This window comes from Accipiter gentilis, chromosome W (assembly GCF_929443795.1).
Source record: "Accipiter gentilis chromosome W, bAccGen1.1, whole genome shotgun sequence".
NCBI lineage: Eukaryota > Metazoa > Chordata > Aves > Accipitriformes > Accipitridae > Astur > Astur gentilis.
This window is the reverse complement of record NC_064918.1, coordinates 30996550-31017510: the sequence shown is the minus strand read 5'-3', so window position 1 is coordinate 31017510 and position 20961 is coordinate 30996550. Positions and strand designations below refer to the sequence as shown.

The following is a 20961-nucleotide window of genomic DNA, read 5'->3' as shown; positions in this document are numbered from 1 at the left end:
GGGTTATGTTTCCCCTTTTCCAGTCAGTGGGAACTTCCCCAGACTGCCACAACTTCTCAAATATAATGTATAGTGGCTTACCCACTTTATCTGCCAGTTCCCTCAGGACCTGCTGTCACGACCTGGACTGGACAGACCAGGGAGTTGTGTTTAATTTGGAATTCCCTCGGGCTAAATTAAGGTGAAATGACACTAAATGATCAGTTAAACTTTTTATTCATGACAGAAGCAAACTGAACTGGGAAGGCATAACAGTAGGTGGTGTGGTTTCTCACAACAGGAATTGGCATGGAACTACCTCAGTAAACCATGTAACCCAGGGTAACCACATATATCAATTCAGGGAATAAGGAGATCCCTCCCGTTGAGTCACGAGGTTCAGAGCAGACCCCCTTGCTTTCCAGACTCCTCCTCAGAGAAGGGCCTATGGGTGGCTGGATCCACTCTTAGTCCCAGACTTGGTCAACGGTTTTATGTCTTAAAAGGATGAGGTGTAGGGATTATGGAAAAGGAAAAGGAAAGAGAGAACAAGACAGACAGAGAAAAAGGGAAAGAGAAAGATTTCACTGGTCCTGGGTCCAGCATTGGTTCAGTCAGCCGAGGGGTCCAGTTCTTGTGGGCTTGTGCACCTGTGGCTTCAGTTTGTGTCCTTTTATCATCCTTGCCACTCCTTCAGGCGGGCATTCGAACTCATTAGGCTAATTAGGTGTCATGAGCAGTTTGTGACCCTTTGGGCTTGGGGGTCGTTTGGGGAGGAACTTCCCCTTCCCTGCAGATGTGATCTTTCGCCATGCATGGTGACCTGCCCTGCTCAGCATATCAGAACAGGGAGCTGTGCACCCTCTGTCACCTCCTGTTGCTGATGGGTGCTGATCAGCTTCTTTTCACCTGTGGTTCCTTGCTAAGCAGAGTTCATTGTTATGCAGAGGTCATTAAACAGAACTTGCCCCACCACAATGTTTGAGACATTAACTCTTTCAGTTTCTCACACCTGCAGATGCATCTCATCAGGTCCCATGGACTTGCACACCTTCAGGTTCCTTAGATGGTCTTGAACCTGATCTTCTGCTGCGGTGGGTGGTTCTTCATTCTCCCAGTCCCTGCCTTTGCCTTCTGCAACTTGGGCGGTGTGGCTGGAGCACTTGCCGATGAAGACTGAGGCAAAAAAGTCATTGAGTACCTCAGCCTTCTCCATGTCCCAGGTAACCAGGTCTCCTGTTTCCTTCTAGAGAGGGCCCACATTTTCCCTAGTCTTCCTTTTATCACCAGCTTACCTATACAAGCTTTTCTTGTTACTTTTGATGCCCCTGGCCAGATTCAATTCTATCAGGGCTTTGGCTTTCCTAACCTGATCCCTGGCTGCTCAGACAATTTCTCTGTATTCCTCCCAGGCTACCTGTCCTTGCTTCCACCCTCTGTAGGCTTCCTTTTTGTGTTTGAATTTGTCCAGGAGCTCCTTGTTCATCCATGCAGGCCTCCTGGTGGTTTTGCCTGACTTCTTTGTTGGGATGCATCGCTCCTGAGCTTGGAGGAGGTTACCCTTGAATATTAACCAGCTTTCTTGGGCCCCTCTTCCCTGCAGGGCTTTATCCCATGGTACTCTACCAAGAAGATACCTGAAGAAGCCAAAGTCTGCTCTCCTGAAGTCCAGGGTAGTGAGCTTGCTGTGCACCCTCCTTGCTGCCCTAAGGATCTTGAACTCCACCATTTCATGGTCACTGCAGCCAAGGCTGGCCTTGAGCTTCACATTCCCCACCAGCCCCTCCTTGTTGGTGAGAACAAGGTCCAGCATAGCACCTCTCCTCATTGGTTCCTCTATCACTTGGAGAAGGAAGTTGTCATCAATGCATTCCAGGAACCTCCTGGATTGCTTATGCCATGCCATGTTGTCCCTCCAACAGATATTGGGGTGCTTGATGTCCCCCCTGAGGGCGAGGGCTTGCGAACATGAGGCTGCTCCTATCTCTCTATAGAGGACCTCATCCGCTCAGTCTTCCTGGTTAGGTGGTCTGTAGCAGACCCCCGCTATAATGTCACCTGTCCCTGCCCTCCCTTTAATCCTGACCCATAGGCTCTCAGTCAGCTCCTCATCCATCCCCAGGCAGGGCTCCATGCACTCCAACTGGTCATTGACATAGAGGGTGACACCCCCCTCCTCATCTCCCCTGCCTGTCCTTCCTAAAGAGCCTGTATCCTTCCATTCCAACACTCCAGTCATAGGAGCCATCCTACCACGTCTCTGTGATGCCAATAAGATCATAGCCCTGCAAGCGTGCGCATGTCTCTCTCTCTTCTTGTTTATTCCCAGTGCTACGTGCGTTTGCATAGAGGCATTTAAGTTGGGCCCCCAATGAAGCTGACTTACTGGCTGGAGTGGCTGGGATTCCTTTGTGGTGCTCTTCAGGTGCTCTCCTCTCCAGGCTCTGGGCATCTATTGCTGGCACTGGTATCAAACTGGTAGGAGTGGGATGGATTGAGGTTCCCCTCCCCCAGCAACTTCAGTTTAAAGCCTTCTTCACCAGCTTGGCAAGCCTATGACCGAAGATGCTCTTCCCCTTCTCTGACAGATGGATTCTGCCAACCCCCAGTAGACCAGGTTTCAAACACCCTGTTTGCCCACTCTGTTCACAGTGCTCCTGATCCCTAGCGCTCCCTAGGGCTGCCTTTTGTGGGAGTGGGGGGTGGCCGCTGTTACTCCTGGCCCCGCCCATGCCTCGTCAGCGGCTCGCTCTCGCTGCCAGCTCTGTGCTCTCCTGAGGTTTCCCCGGCTCAGGAAACCCCCCTTGCACCCCTCGATCCCCCACTCCGATGCGGAACGCACCTGCACCGGAGCTGATTGCCTCAGCGAGAACATTTTACTTGGAAAACCTCCATCATCCTCACTACATTCTATATAATTCCTATTCCTCCTTTCCCTCCATTAATTCATATACTTCAAAACGAGATTCTAAACTTCATTGTTAACCTAATGTACTGGTTTTGGCTTGGATAGAGTTAATTTTCTTCACAGTAGCTAGTATGGGGCTATTTTTAGGTTTGTGATGAAAACAGTGTTGATAATACAGGGATGTTTTCGTTACTGTGAGCAGTGCTTACACAGCATCAGGGCCTTTTCTGCTTCTCACACTGCCCCACCAGCAAGCAGGCTGGAGATGCACAAGAAGTTGGGAGGGGACACAGCCAGGACAGCTGACCCCAACTGACCAAAGGGCTATTCCATACCATATGACGTCATGCTCAGCAACAAAACTAGGGGGAAGGTTGGCAGGGGGCTGCTGCTCAGGGACTGGCTGGGCATGGGTCAGTTGGTGGTGAGCAATTGTTTTCATTTGCATCACTTGTCTTTCTTGGGTTTTATTTTTCTCTCTCTGATATTTTTTCCCTCTTTTCCTTACAATTTATTATTATTATTACTTTTCAATTATTAAACTCTTTTTATTTCAACCCACGACTTTTCTCACTTTTGCCCTTCCGATTCTCTCCCCCATCCCACTGGGGGGGCAAGCAGAGTGAGCGAGCGGCTGTGTTAGTTGCCAGCTGGTGTTAAAACACACCACCTAAGGAAAAATTTACATGAAAACCTTAATTCTGAAAAAAAACACATTACTTTGAATAAGAGTGTTCAAGTGTGACAGAAAAACAGATGTTTCTGTCAGTCAGCAGTAATGAGATGTACTCTTTTTGATGGTTAAATAGAAAACTCGGCAGTTTGCTGATTTCCCATGTGAACCATTGCATAAATTGACATTGGTCAGCCATCCCTTAACAGCGTTCCTGAACTATAATTTCCCAAATTCAAAAAATACATCTCTTATTATTAAGGCAAGATAAAACTATGTACAGAATTTTGATTTTAGATAAAAGTGTTTGCATTAAAAGTACTAATAAGGTTAAGAGAAAAATACCCGGGTAAAAAAAGTAAGGATTTATAAACCCTATTTAAAATTAAAAAATATAATCAAGTACAGTGCCTAAACAAAACAAACAAAAAAAAGAGTTGGATATGGAAAGCTTTCTGTTCTCAGAGAAAAAAAATCATTTTAATACATTAATTAGTCTGGAATACTGTTGGAAAGCAGCACATGCTGTAACGTTGATATTTAGATAAATGACCGATATAAGTTCATGACTATTTTTCATATGTTAAATCTGATTTTGCATTAAGGTCCAATTTTGATTAGCAAAATTTTTTATGTCCAGTTTAATGATACAATTATTTCTGAATGCTATGGTCATAGTCTATGCTGAATAGAATGATTTGTTTTGTGTAACTATTGATACATGGATACACCTTCTAAAATCTATTAGACACTTGTTTTTAATTTTACTCTTCGAATTCTTCTCTTTTGCATGACATAAACCATAAGGTCAGTGAGATGAATTTTAAATCCTTATAAGCTTGCTACCTCATGCTTAAGAGTGCATGTTAAAACAGGAATGATACATGAGTGGAAAATCATATTTGAGGAAACACAAAACTAGGAAACATTCTGCAGGATGTTAAATGCCATTTAATTATGCTCCTCACTTTTTGGCCATACTTTTGCTACTTTTTACTTGCACATGTATAGGTTTCTCCTTTCACCATTCAAGGTGCCAAAAATGACAATTGCTATGTTGCTTGAAAACATCTGTGAAACCACTGCCACTACACTCAGAAGGGAATCTTAGTTTTTCATTAAGGACTGTTTTTTTTATTTCATTTGGAGCACCATATCGGACTTTTATGAAAGCCATAGTTATATTGTCAGTGTGCAAAGAAAAGATTTATTTTAGCAGAAAATAATTTAGACATTGAGAAATTATTCCCCCCATAGCTACAGGAAAGGACTTTTAAAAATAAATTATTTCTTCAGAATTTTTCATCTTTACCTAAAGTAGTCTGCTCCTAAAGAATATGTACATAAATTCAAATTTCAAAATTAAGCAAATATATAATATATACAGTTAATTTTTTCAGAGCAAAACCACTCTTCTTCATCAATAAGATTGTTTTAATGCCTGATAGCCCTTTCTTTTCCTACAGTGGAAAAGCACCTATCTTACCCACATTCTTCATCACAATTCCTAGAGATATACTAGATTGACATCTTTTTTATTCCTTTTCCTTACCCTACACATTCAATTCCTTTAAAATTCCTGACCTTTTCTCAACACTTTCATCATCTATCCTTTTCTCTCTAAACCAGTATCTCCTTCATATCCTGTCTCACTCACTGCAGAATCATCTGCATCAGCTTTCACAACATAGCATCACTTCTTCAGTCTATACAAAATATTGCAGCAAACTCCTCTTCCTTGGCCAGGTTGATCACCTAACTTTCATTTCTGAAACATTACATGACTTCTACTTTCAAAATAAGACTCAACTGATGTATTGGTTTCGTGTGGAAAGGTTTTGGTAGCGGGGGGGGGGGTTACAGGGGTGGCTTCTGTAAGAAGCTGCTGGAAGCTTCCCCTGTGTTCGAGAGAGAGCGAGCCCATAACAGCCGGCTCTAAGACGCACCCGCTGCCAGCCAAGGCCGAGCCAATCAGTGATAGTGGTAACGCCTCTGTGATAACATTTTTAAGAAGGAAAAAAAAGTTGGGACGGGGAGAAACAGACACCGGAGTGAGGAGTGAGAACATGTAAGAGAAACAAGCCTGAGGACACCAAGGTCAGTGAAGAAGGAGGGAGAGGAGATGTTCCACGCACTGGAGCAGAGATTCCCCTGCAGCCCGTGGTGAAGACCCTGGTGAGGCAGGCTGTCCCCCTGCAGTCCAGGGAGGTCCACGGTGGAGCAGATATCCACCTGCAGCCCATGGAGGACCCCATGCCGGAGCAGGTAGGTTCCTGAAGGAGGCTGTGACCCCGTGGGAACCCCGCGCTGGAGCAAGTTCCTGGCAGGACCTGTGGATCTGTGGAGAGAGGAGCCCACGGAGCAGGTTTTCTGGCAGGACTTGTGACCCCGTGGGGGACCCACGCTGGAGCAGTGTGCTCCTGAAGGACTGCACATCGTGGAATGGACCCATGCTGGAGCAGTTCATGAAGAACTGCAGCCCGTGGGAATGGCCCACGTTGGAGGAGTTCGTGGAGGACTGTCTCCCGTGGGTGAGACCCCACTCTGGAGCAGGGGAAGAGTGTGATGAGCCCTCGCCCTGAGGAGGTGAAGCGGCAGAAAATAACGTGTGATGACCATAAACCCCATCCCTGTCCCCCTGTGCCGCTGGGGGGGCTTGGTGGTGAAATCTGGGAGTGAAGTTGTGCCCAGGAAGAAGGGAGGGGTGGTGGGAAGGTGTTCTGAGATTTCGTTTTATTTCTCATTACCTTGCTCTGGTTGATTTGTAATAAATTGAGTTAATTTTCCCAAATTGAGTCTGTTTTGCCCATGACGGTAATTAGTGAATGATCTCTCCTGTCCTTATCTCGCCCTGCAAGCTTTTTTGTTATATTTTTCTCTCCCCTGTCCAGCTGAGGATGGGGGAGTGATAGAACGGCTTTGGTGGGCACCTGGTGTTCAGCCAGGGTCAACCCATCGCAACTGAAAAAATACAATCCAATATAATCACAAAATAGTCCAAAACACAGATGAAATATTCAGTGAAACAGAAGTATTGGAAATAGTAACACTGAAAGATAAATAATATTTTATTGAAAATTGTGGTAGGTTGACCCTGGCTGGGTACCAGGTGCCCACCAAAGCCACTCTATCACTCCCCCTCCTCAGCTGGACGGGGGGAGAAAATATAACAAAAGGCTTGTGGGTCAAGATAAGGACAGTTTAATAAAGTGAAAGCAAAGGTCACGCATGCGAAAGCAAAGGAAAACAAATGATGTTGTTCTCTACTTCCCATCAGCAGGTGATGTCTAGCCACTTCCCAGGAAGCAGGGCTTCAGTACGTGTAGTGGTTGCTCTGGAAGACGAAAATGCCCCCCTTCCGTCTCCCTTTACTTAGCTTTTATAGCTGAGCTGACATCATATGGTATGGAATATCTGTTTGGTTAGTTTAGGTCAGCTGTCCTGGCTATGTCCCCTCCCAAGATCTTGCCCAGCCCCAGCCTGCTGTTGACGGGGGCGAAAATGTTGGAGAGACAGCCTTGAAGCTGTGCCAACACTGCTCATCAGTAGCCAAAACACTGGTGTGTTATCAACACCTTTCTAGCTACCAATGCAGAGCACAGCACTATGAGGTCTGCTATGGGGACAATTAACTCCATCTCAGCCAGACCCAATACATGCTCATATAAACTATATCTAGTTTTTAGAAGTTTTAAGCAAAACTTAAAAAGTTAACCACACTAAGCCTCCTAGAAAGCTTAACTAAGTCCAAGCATCACAGAAGCTTCATTTACAAGTTAGTATAATATTAGAAAGACCTTATCCTAATGGGCCCAGATAGGATGCACCCATGAGTGCTAAGGGAGCTGTCTGATGTCATTGTGTGGCCATTCTCAATAATCTTTAAATGATCACAGTGATTAGTAGAGGTGCCTGAGGACTGGAGGAAAGCAAAAATCACTCCTGTCTTCAAGAAGGAGGACCTGGGGAACTACAGGCTGGTCAGCTTCACCTCAATCCCTGGGATGGTGATGGAGCAATTAATTCTGGGAACCATTTCCAGGAACATGAATGACAAGAAAATAATCAGGAGTAGTCAGCATAGGTTCACCAAGGGAAAGTCATGCTTGACAAACTTAATAACCTTCTACAATGAAATAACTGGCCTGGGAGAGCAGGGGAGAGCAGTGGATATAGTCTACCTAGACTTCAGGAAGGCGTTTGACACTGTCTCCCATAAGATCCTCACAGAGAAGCTGTTGAAATATGGGCTGGATGAGCAGACAGTGAGGTGGACTGAAAACTGGCTAAATGGCCAGGCCCAGAGGGTGGTGATCAGTGGCACAAAGTCTAGTTGGCTGAGAGCGCTGGGGCTGTTTAGCCCAGAGGCTCAAGGGGGAATCAGGAATCTTATTATGTGTACAAATACCTGAAGGGAAGGTGCAAAGAAGATGGAGCCAGGCTCTTTTCAGTGGTGCCCAGTGAAAGCACAAGAGGTAATCGGCACAAACTGAAACAAAGAAGTTCCATCTGAACATCAGGAAACACTTTTTCACTGTGAGGGTGACTGAGCACTGGAAGAGATTTCCTGGGTTGGTTGTGGATTCTCCCCTGTTATGAGTTTGTGTGGCGGGGGGGGTTTGGTAGCGGGGGTAGGGGCCACAGGGGTGGCTCCTGTGAGAAGCTGCTAAAAGCTCCCCCTGCTCCAAGTCAGACCTGCATCTGGCCCAGGCTGACCCAATCAGTGGCAGTGGTAGCACCTCTGGGATAACATATTTAAGAAGGGGAACCTGCAGTGAGTAGGGGGATTGGAATGTGAGAGGAACACCTATGCAGATACCAAGGTCAGTGAAGAAGGAGGGGGAGGAGGGGTGCCTGAGGAGGTTGATGCCCCTGCAGCCCATGGTGAGACAGCAGGCTGTCCCCCTGCAGCCCATGGAGGTGAACAGTGGAGCAGATGCCCACTAGCAGGCTGCGGAGAAGCCCACGCCAGAGCAGTCAGATGCACCCAAAGATGGCCATGACTCCATGGGAAAGCCAGCACTGGAGCAGTTTGTGACTGAAGAGCGGCCTGCAGAAAGGACCCACGCCAGGGAAGTTTGTGAGGAACTGCAGCCCACAGAAAGGACTCACATTGGAGAAGTTTGTGAAGGACTGTCTCCTGTGGGAGGGACCCCACAGTGGAGCAGGGGACGAGTGAGGAGTCCTCCCCCTGAGGAGGAAGGAGATGCAGAGACAATGTGTGGCGAAATTACCCCAACCCCCATCCCCTGACCCTCTTCGCCACCAGGGGGAGGAGGTAGAGAGAACCGGGAGTGGAGTTGAGCCAGGAAGGAGGGAGGGGTGGGGGGAAGGTGTTCTAAGGTTTGGTTTTACTTCCTAATATCCTTGTTTTGTTTTGATTTGTAGTAAATTAAATTGATTTTGTTTCTTCCCCAAGTTGAGCCTGTCTTTTGCCCGTGACCATAATTGGTGAGTGATCCCTCCCAGTCCTTATCTCAACCCACAAGCCTGCCTTTATATTTTCTCCTCATCTCACCGTGGCCGGGGGGGGGGGGGGGGGGGGGGGGGGGAGGAGTGAGGAGTGAGAGAGCGGCTGCGTGGTGCTTTGTTACCGGTTGGGTTTAAACCACGACACTCCCCCTTGGAGATATTCAAAAGCTCTCTTGACATGTTATTAGGCAACCAGTTCTAGGTGACCCTCCTTGAGCAAGGGGGTTGACCTCCAGAGTGGCTGATATGTCACAGGGTTGTGCTGCCATCCAGAGGGACCTCAAAGGCTGGAGAAATGGGCTGACAGGAACCTCATGAAGTTCAAAGAGGGGAAGCACTGGGGGACGACCAGTTGGAAAGCAGCTTTGCAGAAAAGGACCTGGGGGGTCCTGTTACCTGCAGTCTGGAGGAAGGTGTCGTTTAAAGGTTAAAGGCATCACTCTAAATGCAACAAACAGACAAAAAATCAATTTTGAGGCACAGAGAGATCTTGTGTTGGATTACAGCACAAATACAGACAGTGATGACCCTAAAAAGACTGTGATAGAGCAGTGCTCTATCATCAGGAATAAGCAGAAATGGGCAATAAAACCAGGCCCCTCCAGAAGATGCAGAAGGTAGTTTATGACAAAAGGGTACTGACTAAAAATCTTAACAGCGTCCCCTATGGCTTTTGATCATGGGCATGCACTAGAAGCACCCCTTTTCTGCTGTTCTGGAAGGGCCTAGCAACTGCAGGTAAAGTTATTTTGTAAAAACCCTTTTGGAGAATGCCATTCAGAGAGATATCAACAGGGTGTAGAAATGAGCTGACAGGAACCTCATGTACTTCAACAAGGAGGAGTGCCAAGTCCTGCACCTAGGGAGGAACAACCCCACGCACCAGTACATGCCAGGGGGGCCAGCCAGCTGGAAAGCAGCTTTGCAGAGAAGGACATAGAGGTCCTGGTGGACACCAAGTTGAACATGAGCCAGCAGTGTGCCCTTGCCACAAAGAGGGCTAATGGTATCCTGGGCTGCATTAGGCAAAGTATTGCCAGTAGGTCCAGGTAGGTGATCCTTCCCCTTTATTCAGCACCAGTTCAGTACTGTGTACCTGGAGTCCTGTGTCCAGTTCTGGGCTCCCAGCTGAGAGAGCTGAGACTGTTTAGCCTAGAGAAGAGAAGGCTTGGGGTGGGGGGGATCTTATCAATGTATATAAATACTTGAAGGGAAGGTGCATAGAAGATTGAACCAGGCTCTTTTCAGTGGTGCCTAGTGACAGGAGAAGAGGCAATGGGCACAAACTGAAACACAGAAGGTTATGTCTGAACATCAGGAAACACTTTTTCACTGTGACAGTGACTGAGCACTGGAGCAGGTTGCCCAAAGAGTTTGTGGAGTCTCCCTCCTTGGAGATATTCAAAAGCCATCTGGACATGTTCCTGGGCAACTGGCTCTAGGTGGCCCTGCTTGAGCAGGGGGTTGGACAAGATGACCCCCAGAGGTCCCGTCCAACCTCAGCCATTCTGTGATTTTGTGATTCTGTGATTTCAGCCAATTATTAACTTAGTAGGGATGAACTTTGAGCAAGTACACAAAGATAAACATTTAAATTCATGTTATGTGCCCAATGCTTAAATGTTTTGCTGAAACATTGGGGGTTTTGGGGGCGGGGGGGGGGTGGGGTTTAAAAAAAAAAAAAAAAGCAAATGTATTCCGAGGTACATTATAATCTAAGTAGAAGTTACATTAATGGAATTATGTAACATTATGAATTGAGTCTGTATACCAGGAAAAATTATTAGTGAAATGTATGAGGCAGTTAAACAGCATTGCAAAGAACATGCAGAAAAATTCATCACCTTAACTTTTACAACTAAGCTTAACAAAATGCTAGAAATTTTATTTTAGACAACAATGATTCACTAGCACAGAAACAGACTTACATAATTGAACAAGTTATTCTCAGTTTTAATATTGTTGATTTTGAAACTGTAAAGCCAACTTATGTTGAAAAAGAACATCAGATTTCACCCAAAGAACCTAAAACACTGACAGCTGAATTGAGGAGAAGTGGAAAGGGAGGTGCTGATCTCTTCTCCCTGGTATCCTGTGACAGGATGAGTGGGAATGGTTCAAAGCTGCATCATCAGGGAATGTTCAGACTAGATATTAGGAAGCATTTCTTTACTGAGAGGGTGGTCAAACACTGGAACAGACTTCCTAGAGAGGTGGTCGATGCCCCATGCCTGTCAGTGTTTAAGAGGTATTTGGACAATGCCCTTAATAATATGCTTTTGGTCAGCCCTGAAGTGGTCAGGCAGTTGGACTAGATGGTTGTTGTAGGTCCCTTCCAACTGGAACAAATAATTAAAAAAAAAAAAAAAAGGTAAATTCTACATACTAAAGGAGTCTTGGACAAAAATCATGGCTTTTCACATTCAGTTCCTGTTTTCCAACTCCACTTCCCTCCTCAAGCTCCCCATGCACCACTCCCTCTAATGTTGGTGGGGCTGCATAGGTGATTAATCATGTCACAGAAGTGTGTGCTGAGCTGGCTGGTTCAGAAGCCCCTTTAATTCTCTGGCAAATCTAAATTATGCATTACATATGGGTTTACTTCAAATACCTTTCTGCAGTTGTGCAAGAACCTGCAGGGAGTCCAGCTTATAAGTACAAAATGACATTGCTTTTGTATTTTACATCTATATTGGATTTATTTCAAAAAATCCATATTCCTTATGAACTTTTCAAAGGAATAAATGTGAATATTCAATAACTTAAATGAATGTAATATTTTATGAGATATTGCACACATTTCATAGTAATCTACTTTTAGAATCATGCGTATGTATTTCTGGTGGTTGCCAGATATTCTAGTTCAAGAAATAAACCCTGAAAATTGCATGTCTGCTTATGTAGTTATTTTAGTTCCAGTAAAATAAAATTGAATAAAACAGTGAAAAAGAGTTGCTTTTGCAGCCTTGCACAAAACCAGTTCTTCACTACACCTGTTGAAATGCATCATTCTGCCTTGCCAGCATTTTTTGTTTTCCCAAAATTAACAGACACCTACCTGTTGCTGAACCGGTACCTGCTGTACTACCTGTGTGGGCACTGCTGCCTGGCCAGTCACAGATGCCTGTAAAGTCACAGTCGAACCTGTGTCCGACCCAGTCTCTGATGTCTGCATCGCGGTCTCTGAATAAAATTAAAATGTAAAATTAAAAGTTCAGCACAAACTTCTTTGCTTTTTGTCACTTATCCTTATTCAGATCTTAAAAGAAGAATATTCACCAAAAATCCAATCTGGGGATTAGCTAAAGATTGTTTCACATACTATTACGTGAGTACATGGAGATACTTCATTTATTTTTCCTTTTTTAAAATGCTGCTTTGGCCTAAAATATTAGAAAATTCATATTATATATTATTGCTTTGTCTAATCTAAGGTCTGCTTAGAGCTTGCAGCACATCAAGAAGAGAATACTATAAGCTTTGGGCTTCATTAATTTTTTTCTAACAGTTTACAGTCTGCTTTGTAACAGCAAATACGTTTATCAAATCAGAAGCAAGGTACACACAAACCTACTTACTGCTTTGAGGTAAAGAACTTATAGGAAAAAATCCATTCACAGGCCTGATTCTTCTCTAACTACACTTGTATACATTAGCTGCAATTATTGTCAGATTTTGAGAGGAGATTCAAAACCTTATACTATATTAAGACAACACACTTTAAGTGACCTATATGCACAAAAATAAATAATTCTAGAATCTGCACATATAAATGTTTACTTCTTAATTAAGCATGCCTTCAAAAAAAGACTTGCAACAATCAATGCAATTAAACTGAACACTGGAAACATTTCATACCAACTCATCACAATTCTAAAGAACTAAAAGAGTAATTTCTATAGTAATCACAACACAAGTAAATTACAGTACCTCCAATATTGTCAGCTTTCAGAAAGAACTAACATACACTGAATAAAGTGTACTGTAAGAACACAATGGGTAAAATATGCAATACCAGAAATAAAATTCTCTCTTCATTTTCTTCCCTGAAACGGTTCAGATCCTTATGTACTGAAATATTCAAAGTTTTCTCTTACTTTATTTGCACTCAAAATATCTTATTTAATAATGTAAATGAACAGAAACTTTTCTCACTTATTTATGTGACTTCAGGAACAACTCATAAAAACCAGAAATAAGTCAAAGTCCTCCCATCAGCTTGTAAATGACTACCCATTCTTCAAAGCTGTCCTTCCTCTGGTTTACTGAGTTTCACTATAAATTCTTCATATTCAAATGCCAAGTTAAAGCTCTAGCAGGTGATAGAATGAGGGGATGCAACCTGAAAAGAAGACCCTGAAAAGCATTTCAAAAGTCATAGTGAAAAAGTGACTTGAGTAAGCTTGCTTTAGCAGAAAGTGTTAATGTAATCACTGGAGTTATAAACAGGGATTTTACCCCTATTAAAATAGTGAGGCACACACTAGAAAAGTACATGAGGTTGTGGCACTGACATTTTTTAAAGGAATATTCAAAATCTGGATAGAGCACAGACATGGTCCAACAACAAAGGAAAATGCCTTACAAAGAAAACCTATTTAGAGTATCAGAAAGACTGAGGATGACCTATTGTCGTGGTTTCAGCCCGGCCGGTAACAAAGGACCACGCAGCCGCTCGCTCACTCCTCCGCCCCCCTCCGGTGGGATGGGGAGGAGACGGAGGAGAGAAAAGAAAAAGAAACTGGAACCTCGAGGGCTGAGATAAAGGCAGTTTACTGGGACAAACACAAAGAGATTACAACAACAACAACGGCACTAATGAAAAAGTATACAAAAAGAGTGATGCACAGTGCAACTGCTCACCACCCGGGACCCGACGCTCTGCCACTTCCCCCACCAAAAACAGAGACCACCCCCTGTCCTGCTCCCCATTTATATACTGAGCATGATGTCACATGGTATGGAATAGCTCCTTGGCTAGTTCAGGTCAGCTGCCCCGGCTATGCCCCCACCTCCCAGGTTCCTGTAAAAACTAACTCTATCCCAGCTGAACCCAGGACACATATATACTAGGAATTGGAGTATTCCTCAATTTTGCACAGAATCACAGAATCATTTAGGTTGGAAGGGACCTCTTGAGATCATCTAGTCCAACCTCCACGCTCAAAACAGGGTCACCTAGAGCAAGTTGCTCAGGGCTATGTCCAGTTGGGTTCTTAATACCTCCAAGGACAGAGACTCCACAACATCTTTGGACAACCTGGTACAGTCCTTGACTAACCTCACAGTAAAAAAGTGTCTTCGAGCATTCAGATGGAATTTCCTGCTTTTTTCCATTTGTGCCCATTGCGTCTTGTCCTGCCAATGAGCACCACTAAGAGTCTTGCTCCCTCCATCTTCTCTCCCTCCTATTAAGTATTTATACACAATTATAAGATCCTCCCTGAGCCTTCTCTTCTCCAGGCTAAATAGACCCAGCTCTCTCAGCCTCTTCTCATATGGCAGATGCTCCAGTCTCTTAATCATCTTTGTGGACCTTTGCTGGACTTGCTCCAGTAAGTCCATACCTTTCTTGTACTGGGGAGCCCAGAACTGAACATGGTACTCCAGATGCAGCCTGACTAGCACTGAGTAGAGAGGAAGGATCTCCCTCAACCTCCTAGCAATGCTCTTCCTAATCCAGCCAGGGATACTGTTGGCCTTTTTTGCCATGAGGGTGCATTGCTGGCTCACGTTCAGCTTCTTGTCCATTAGGACACCCATATCCTTCTCTGCAAAGCTACTTTCTACCTAGTCAGCCTGCAGCCTGTACTGGTGCCTGGGGTAAGTCCTCCCCAGATGCAGGACTTTGCATTCCCACTTGTTGAATTTCATGAGATTCTTCTCTGCCCAGTTCTCCAGCCTGTTGAGGTCCCTCTGAATGGCACAACAGCCATCTGGTCTATCAACTGCTCCTCCAAATTTGTATCATCTGAAAACTTGCTGAGGGTGCACTCTGTCCTATTTTCCAGATCACTAATGAAGATATCAAAAAGTATTGGCCCCAGCATAGACTCCTGAGGGACATCACTAGTGACTTGCTTCCAACTGAAATTTGTGCCACTGATCACAACCCTCTGGGCCTGGCCATTCAGCCAGTTTCAGTCCACCTCACTGTCTATTAAACAACATCAACTGCTCTCCCCTCAACCACTAAGCTAGTTGCTTCATTGTAGAAGGCTTATCAGGTTGGTCAGGCATGATTTCCCATTCATACATCCATACTGACTCCTACCAAGCACCTTCATGTCCTTCAGTTTCCAGGATTATTTTCTCCATCATCTTCCCAGGAATACAGATGAGGCTGACCAGCCTGTAGTTCCCCAGATCTTCCTTCTTGCCTTTCTCGAAGACTGGAGTGATATTTGCTCTCTTCCACTTGTCAGGAACCTCTTCCAATCATCATGACCATTCAAAGATAACCAAGAGTGGCCTTGCAATGACATCAGCCAGCTCCCTCAGCACTCGTGGTTGCAACACATCAGGCCCCATGGACTTATGTATGTTCAGTTTGTATAAGTGCTCTTATACATGGTCCTCCTCCATGGAGTGTAAATCTTCCTTGCTGCAGACTTTCCCTCTGGTCTCAAGGGGCCTGGGAATCCTCAAGGCTGGTCTCACCAGTAAAGACTGAGGTGAAGAAGGCATTGAGTACCTCGACCTTACCCATGTCATTTGTCACCAGTTCCCCTGCCCAATTCAGCAGCAGGTGACATTTTCCCTAGTCTTCCTTTTGCTGTTTCTGTACTCGTACAATCCTTTCTTGTTGCCAATGCATCTATCAATCAGCATCACTTTTTGTACTGGGCCTGTCTGGGATAGAGTTAACTTTCCTCATAGCTGCCTGTATGGTGCTGCGCTTTGCATGTGTGGCTAGAACAGTGTTGATAACAGACTGATGTTTTGGCTATTGCTGAGCAGTGCTTGCACAGCATCAAGGCTTTCTCTCCAACTCCCCACCCCCACCAAGGCCAGTAGGTTGGGGGTGAGCAAGAGGTTGGGAGGGGACACAGCTGGCCCCAACTGACCAAAGGGATATTCCATACCATATGACATTGTGCTCAGCAAAAAAAGCTCATGGAAAGGAAGAGGAAGGGGAGGGGGGACACTCATGGTTATGGCATTTATCTTAGCAAGCAATTGTTAAGCATGTTGAGGCTCTGCTTTCCAGGAAGTGGCTGGACATCTTGTGGCTGGCCAATGGGGAATAGTGAATTAATTCCTCTTTTGTTTGCACACACAGCTTTTGTTTTTCTTCTTAAACTGACATTGTCTTGATCCACAAGTCTTTTCACCTTCCTTCTGCTTTCCCCCCACCCCCCCAGGTGAGAGAAATGAGAGGGGAGAGTGGCAAGAGATAAGAGGGGCATGAGATGAGAGAGATAAGACACAGGTGAGACAGAGAGATGAGGAGAGAGGAGGCAAGATGAGTGGAGAAACAAGAGGAGGCAGGTGAGAGAGAGATGAGGCAGAGCCAAGAAAGAAGACAGACTAGAGGCCAGAGAAAGATAAGGGATGAGAGAGGGGGGCACAGAGGAGGCAGACAATAGAGATAGGGCAGATGAGAGAGAAAGACAGATGAGATACAGACTAGAGGGAGCCGAGGCGAGATGAGAGGGGGGGAGGGGGAGGGAGAGAGAGAACGACAAGAGCCTAGACAGGCATGATGCTATGAGAGAGGTAATACAAGATGAGGGAGAGAAGAGAGAGACAAGAGGGAATGAGACATGAGATGAGACGATGGAGACAAGAAGGGGGCAATAGAGATGGGGAGGGAGAGGGGAGATGGGTGGTGAGACAAGTGGCAATAGACAAGTAAAGAGAGATGAGAGGGGAAAGGTGATGTGAGAGACAAGACGAGATTACGGGTGAGGAGAGATAAGAATGGAAAGACAGGATGAAAGAGACAAGAGAGGCCAGGTGGGACAAGGGGGGGGGGGGGGGGGCAAGAGAGGAGTGGGACAAGAGAGAAAGACGAGAGTTGCAAGGGACAGGGAAGATGAGAGAGACAGGAGAGAGAAGAGAGATAAGAGGGACAAGATGAGGGATAAGACAAGAATCAAGAGGAGGGACAAGAAGAGAATCAAGACAAGACAAGGTGAGACAAGAGATTAGATGAAGCAACACAAGAGGAGAGAAAAAAAGATGAGAGGAGAGAGAAGACGAGGCAAGAGAGACAAGATGAGAGAGGAGAGATGACAGGAGAGGGGAGATTAGGCAACAGATGAGAGGTGACAAGAGAGAGGCAACAGGTGAGAGGTGAGGCAAGGGATGAGACGAGATGATAGAAAGAAACAAGAGGGTGATGAGGGAGGAGTCAGAGAGGGATAAGACAGAGACAAGACAAGATGAGAGGGGAGATGTGTGATGAGAAGAAAAATTAGATGAGACAAGGCGAGAGGCAACACAGAAATGAGAGGAGACGACGAGATGAGAGAGAAGAGGAAAGATGAGAGGAAAGATGAGAGACAGGAGATGATATGCAAATGGAGAGACAAGATGAAAGAGACAGGAGGGGCTGGGGGGGCAAGAGAGGGATAAGGGATGAGAGACACAAGAGAGCTGAGACGATGGATGAGATGTGGGATAAGAGATGAGACAAAGTGAGACAAGAGGAGAGAAAAAAGAATACAAGAGGAAACTAGGTGAGAGGAGAGATGATGAAAGACAAGACGAGAGGCAACAGAGAGAGACAAGAAATTAGAGAGGAGATGACAGGAGACAAGAGACGAGTGATAAGAGATTAGATAGATGGGAGAGAAGAGAGACAATAGATGAGAGATGAGCCAAGGGGAAAGACAAGAGAGGCAGGTGAGAGAGATGGGAAAGAAGAGAGGGGGGCGGCAGAAGAGAGGGGCAATGGATGAGAGGGACAGAAGAGAGAGGCAACGGATGAGAGATTGAAGAGAGGGGAGAGATGCAATGAGAAATGAGATGAGAGATGGGCCAACCTAGATGAGGCAAGAGGGGGTAATATGAGAGGAGACGAGACAAGAGGAGGGGAGGGGGGAGGGAGACAAGATGAGAAGAGAGGGGTAAGAGAGACCAGACCAGGTGAGAGACATGAGATGGGGGGGGGGGGGGGGGGTAGGGCAGGGCAGCAGCCAAAATGAGAGACAAGAGAGAAACAGGGGCAGGGAGGGAGAATAGAGAGGAAGAGGCAAGAGGGGAGTGATACAAGATGATGTATGGGATGAGACAATGAAGGGAGACTAGAGGTGGGGGGGATGCCATGCCAACAAGAGATGAGAGTGACTTAAGGGGGGTGGGGGGTGAGCCATGAGATGAGAGGCAAGAGATGCGGGGGGAGATGAGAGAATACATGAGAAATGAGACAAGACAAAATGAGAGATGTGGGAGAAAATAGGAAAAGGGGAGGCTGTGAGAGACTGAAAGAGTTAATGTCTCAAACGTTGTGGTGGGGCAAGTTCTGCCTAAGAACAAACCCTGCATAATAAAGAAGCAAGTTCTGCCTAACTAAAGGTAGTTAGCAACAGGGCGTGCTGGAGGATGTGTAATTCTGTGTTCTGATATGCTGAGCAGGGCAGCTCACCATATATGGCCAGAGGTTATACAAAGTTTATTTGAGGAAGGGGCTCACAGCTGCCTGAGCAACCCTTCACGACCACCACCCCCCAATGGTGCCTGCGCACAAGATCGAGAGTTACATAAGTCCTTATGGGCGGTATTCAGAAGAGCAAGAGGGGCGTGATTGACATGAGAAAAGGTGGGAACTGAGCTATAAAAGATGCAGAAACAAGGAGCCCTACGTGCCAGCTCACCGGAACAGGATCCTTAGTCTGACTGGACCAACAAAGGACCCAGGACCGGTGAAATCTATCTTTTCCTTTTTCTCTCTCTGTCTTGCTCTCTCTCTCTTTTTCCTTTTCCATAATACCTACACCTCATCCCTTTAGATATAAAAGCATTGACCAAGTCTGGGACTAGGAGTGGATCTAGCTGCCCCTAGGCTCCTCTCTGAGAAGGAGTCTAGAAAGCAAGGGGGTCTGCTCTGAGCCTCGTGACACAGTGGGAGGGCCTCCTTATTCCCTGAATTGATGTATATGGTTACCATGGGTTACATGGTTTACTGAGGTAGTTCCATGCCAATTCCTGTTGTGAGAAACCACACCACCTACTGTTAACGCCTTCCAAATTCAGTGTGCTTCTGCCATGAATAAAATGTTTAACTGATCGTTTGGTGTTGTTTCATCTTAATTTAGCCTGAGGGAATTCCGAATTCACCATGACCCCTCCCTGGTCTGTCCAGCCCGGGTCATGACAGAGGAGAGGCCAGGCAAGACAAGAGCAGCAAGATGAGAAAGATGACAGACAAGGTGAGAGACCGGATTAGACCAGATGAGAGAGCCAAGAAAAGAGAGAGAGACTATATGAGAGGGGCAGGAGAGGGGGGGTGAGAGCAGGGAGGGGACAGAGGGAGGTGCAAGAGAGGTGAGACCAGGCAAGATTAAAGAGATGGGGGAGAGAAGAGTGGGAAAGATGGGAGAGAGAAATGAGAGAGGGAGAGACGGGAGGCGAGATGATAAAGACATGAGACAAGGAGAGGTGAAAAGAAGAGACAAGATGAGAGGAGACAAAGAGACGAGAAATGGGGGAGAGAGATGGGAGATGGGGATAGATGAGGAGAGAGAAAAGGGGGGAGGCAAGAAATGAGAGGCGAGCCAAGCTATGCGATGAGACGAGACGAGGACACAACAATAGGACACGAGGTGAGAGAGATGATGTGAGGCAAGAGAAACCAGAGCTGGATGGGGGGCAAGAGCGGTGAGAGAGGGAGATGACAGATGGGGGGGGCAAGAGAGGGCTGAGAGATTAGATTATAAATGTGGGAGACCAGGGGAGAGGAGAGAGATGAGAGAGTCAAGGGAGACTAGAGTGCATAGAGAGGGGGTGGGAGGGGTGGGGGAGAAGAGGGGGAGAGGAGACGAGATAAGGGAGAGAGGGGGGCAACAGGGAGGGTGAGAGAAGACAAGAGGGGGGAGATAAGAGGGAAGCAGAGAGACGGGACAAGAGCTAGGAGGGAATAGGGGGAAAGAGGGAGGGAAGAAGAGAGGAGGCAGGGAGGGAGGGGAAAGAAATATGAGGGGAGGGGAAGGGAGACGGCAAGGAGGCAAGAGAGGGACCGGAGGGTGGGGGGGAAGGGGCGGGGGGCTGAGAAAAATAGGGATGAGAGATCAGTGGATGAGAGAGGGGTGCAGCTGGAGAGGGACAAGATAGGCTCAAGAAAGAGGGAGGAGGGGAGAGAGGGGAGAGCGAGGGGATGAGACAAGAGGTTGAGGGAACGGTGAGAGGGAGGGAAGATATGAGGGGGGGGGGGGGGACAGGGGGAGAAGGTATCCAGGGCCGAGAGAGAGCTTGAGAAAAGAGCAATGGCTGGGAGAGGCATGATGCCAGGGAGAGAGATGGGAGAGAGACGAAAGAGGGGCAAGGGAGGAGAGAGCTGGGAGAGGGGCGAGGGCCAAGAGAGAGACTGAGAGGAGGAAGAAAGGAGATAGGGCTGCGAGAGGGGCAGACTGAGAGACAGCTGAAAGAGGTGAGAGAGGACTGAGGGGTGAGGTCTGGGAGAGAGCTGGGATAGGTGTAAGGGTCTAGAGATCTGAGAGAGACAGACTGGAGAGAGCCAGGAGAGGGACAAAAGAAAACTGCTCCATTATGGGCTCCTCTCCACAGGGTCACAGATACTGCTAGGAGCCTGCTCCAGTGCAGACTCTCCACAGGGTCACAGCTTCCTTCAGGCACATCCACCTGCTCCAGTGTGGGGTCCTCCATGGGCTGCAGGTGGATATCTGCTCCACCATGGACCTCTGTGGGCTGTAGGGGGACAGCATGCTTCACCATTGCCTGCAGAGGAATCTCTGCTCTGGTGCAT

General features: G+C 46.5%; 2 protein-coding genes across 8 annotated transcripts in view; one reads left to right on the top strand and one right to left on the bottom strand.

Annotated features, from left to right (window-relative positions):
- Positions 1-20961, top strand: part of LOC126035485 (uncharacterized) — a 349826-nt gene that overhangs the window by 280998 nt on the left and 47867 nt on the right. The gene's annotated exons all lie outside the window — the stretch shown is intronic.
- The window catches only part of LOC126035446 (transcription factor RFX3-like), a 149038-nt gene that overhangs the window by 99330 nt on the left and 28747 nt on the right, over positions 1-20961 (bottom strand). For 4 of the 6 annotated variants that reach the window (XM_049794015.1, XM_049794023.1, XM_049794024.1 and 1 more), the window contains exon 2: positions 12091-12215. In XM_049794015.1, the coding sequence (XP_049649972.1) occupies positions 12091-12207 (117 nt within the window). In that variant the 5' untranslated portion in view covers positions 12208-12215. Of the gene's footprint in view, positions 1-12090; positions 12216-13187; positions 13906-14094; positions 14106-20961 lie in introns of those variants that run through there. The other 2 variants (XM_049794018.1, XM_049794016.1) reach the window with 2 other exon arrangements.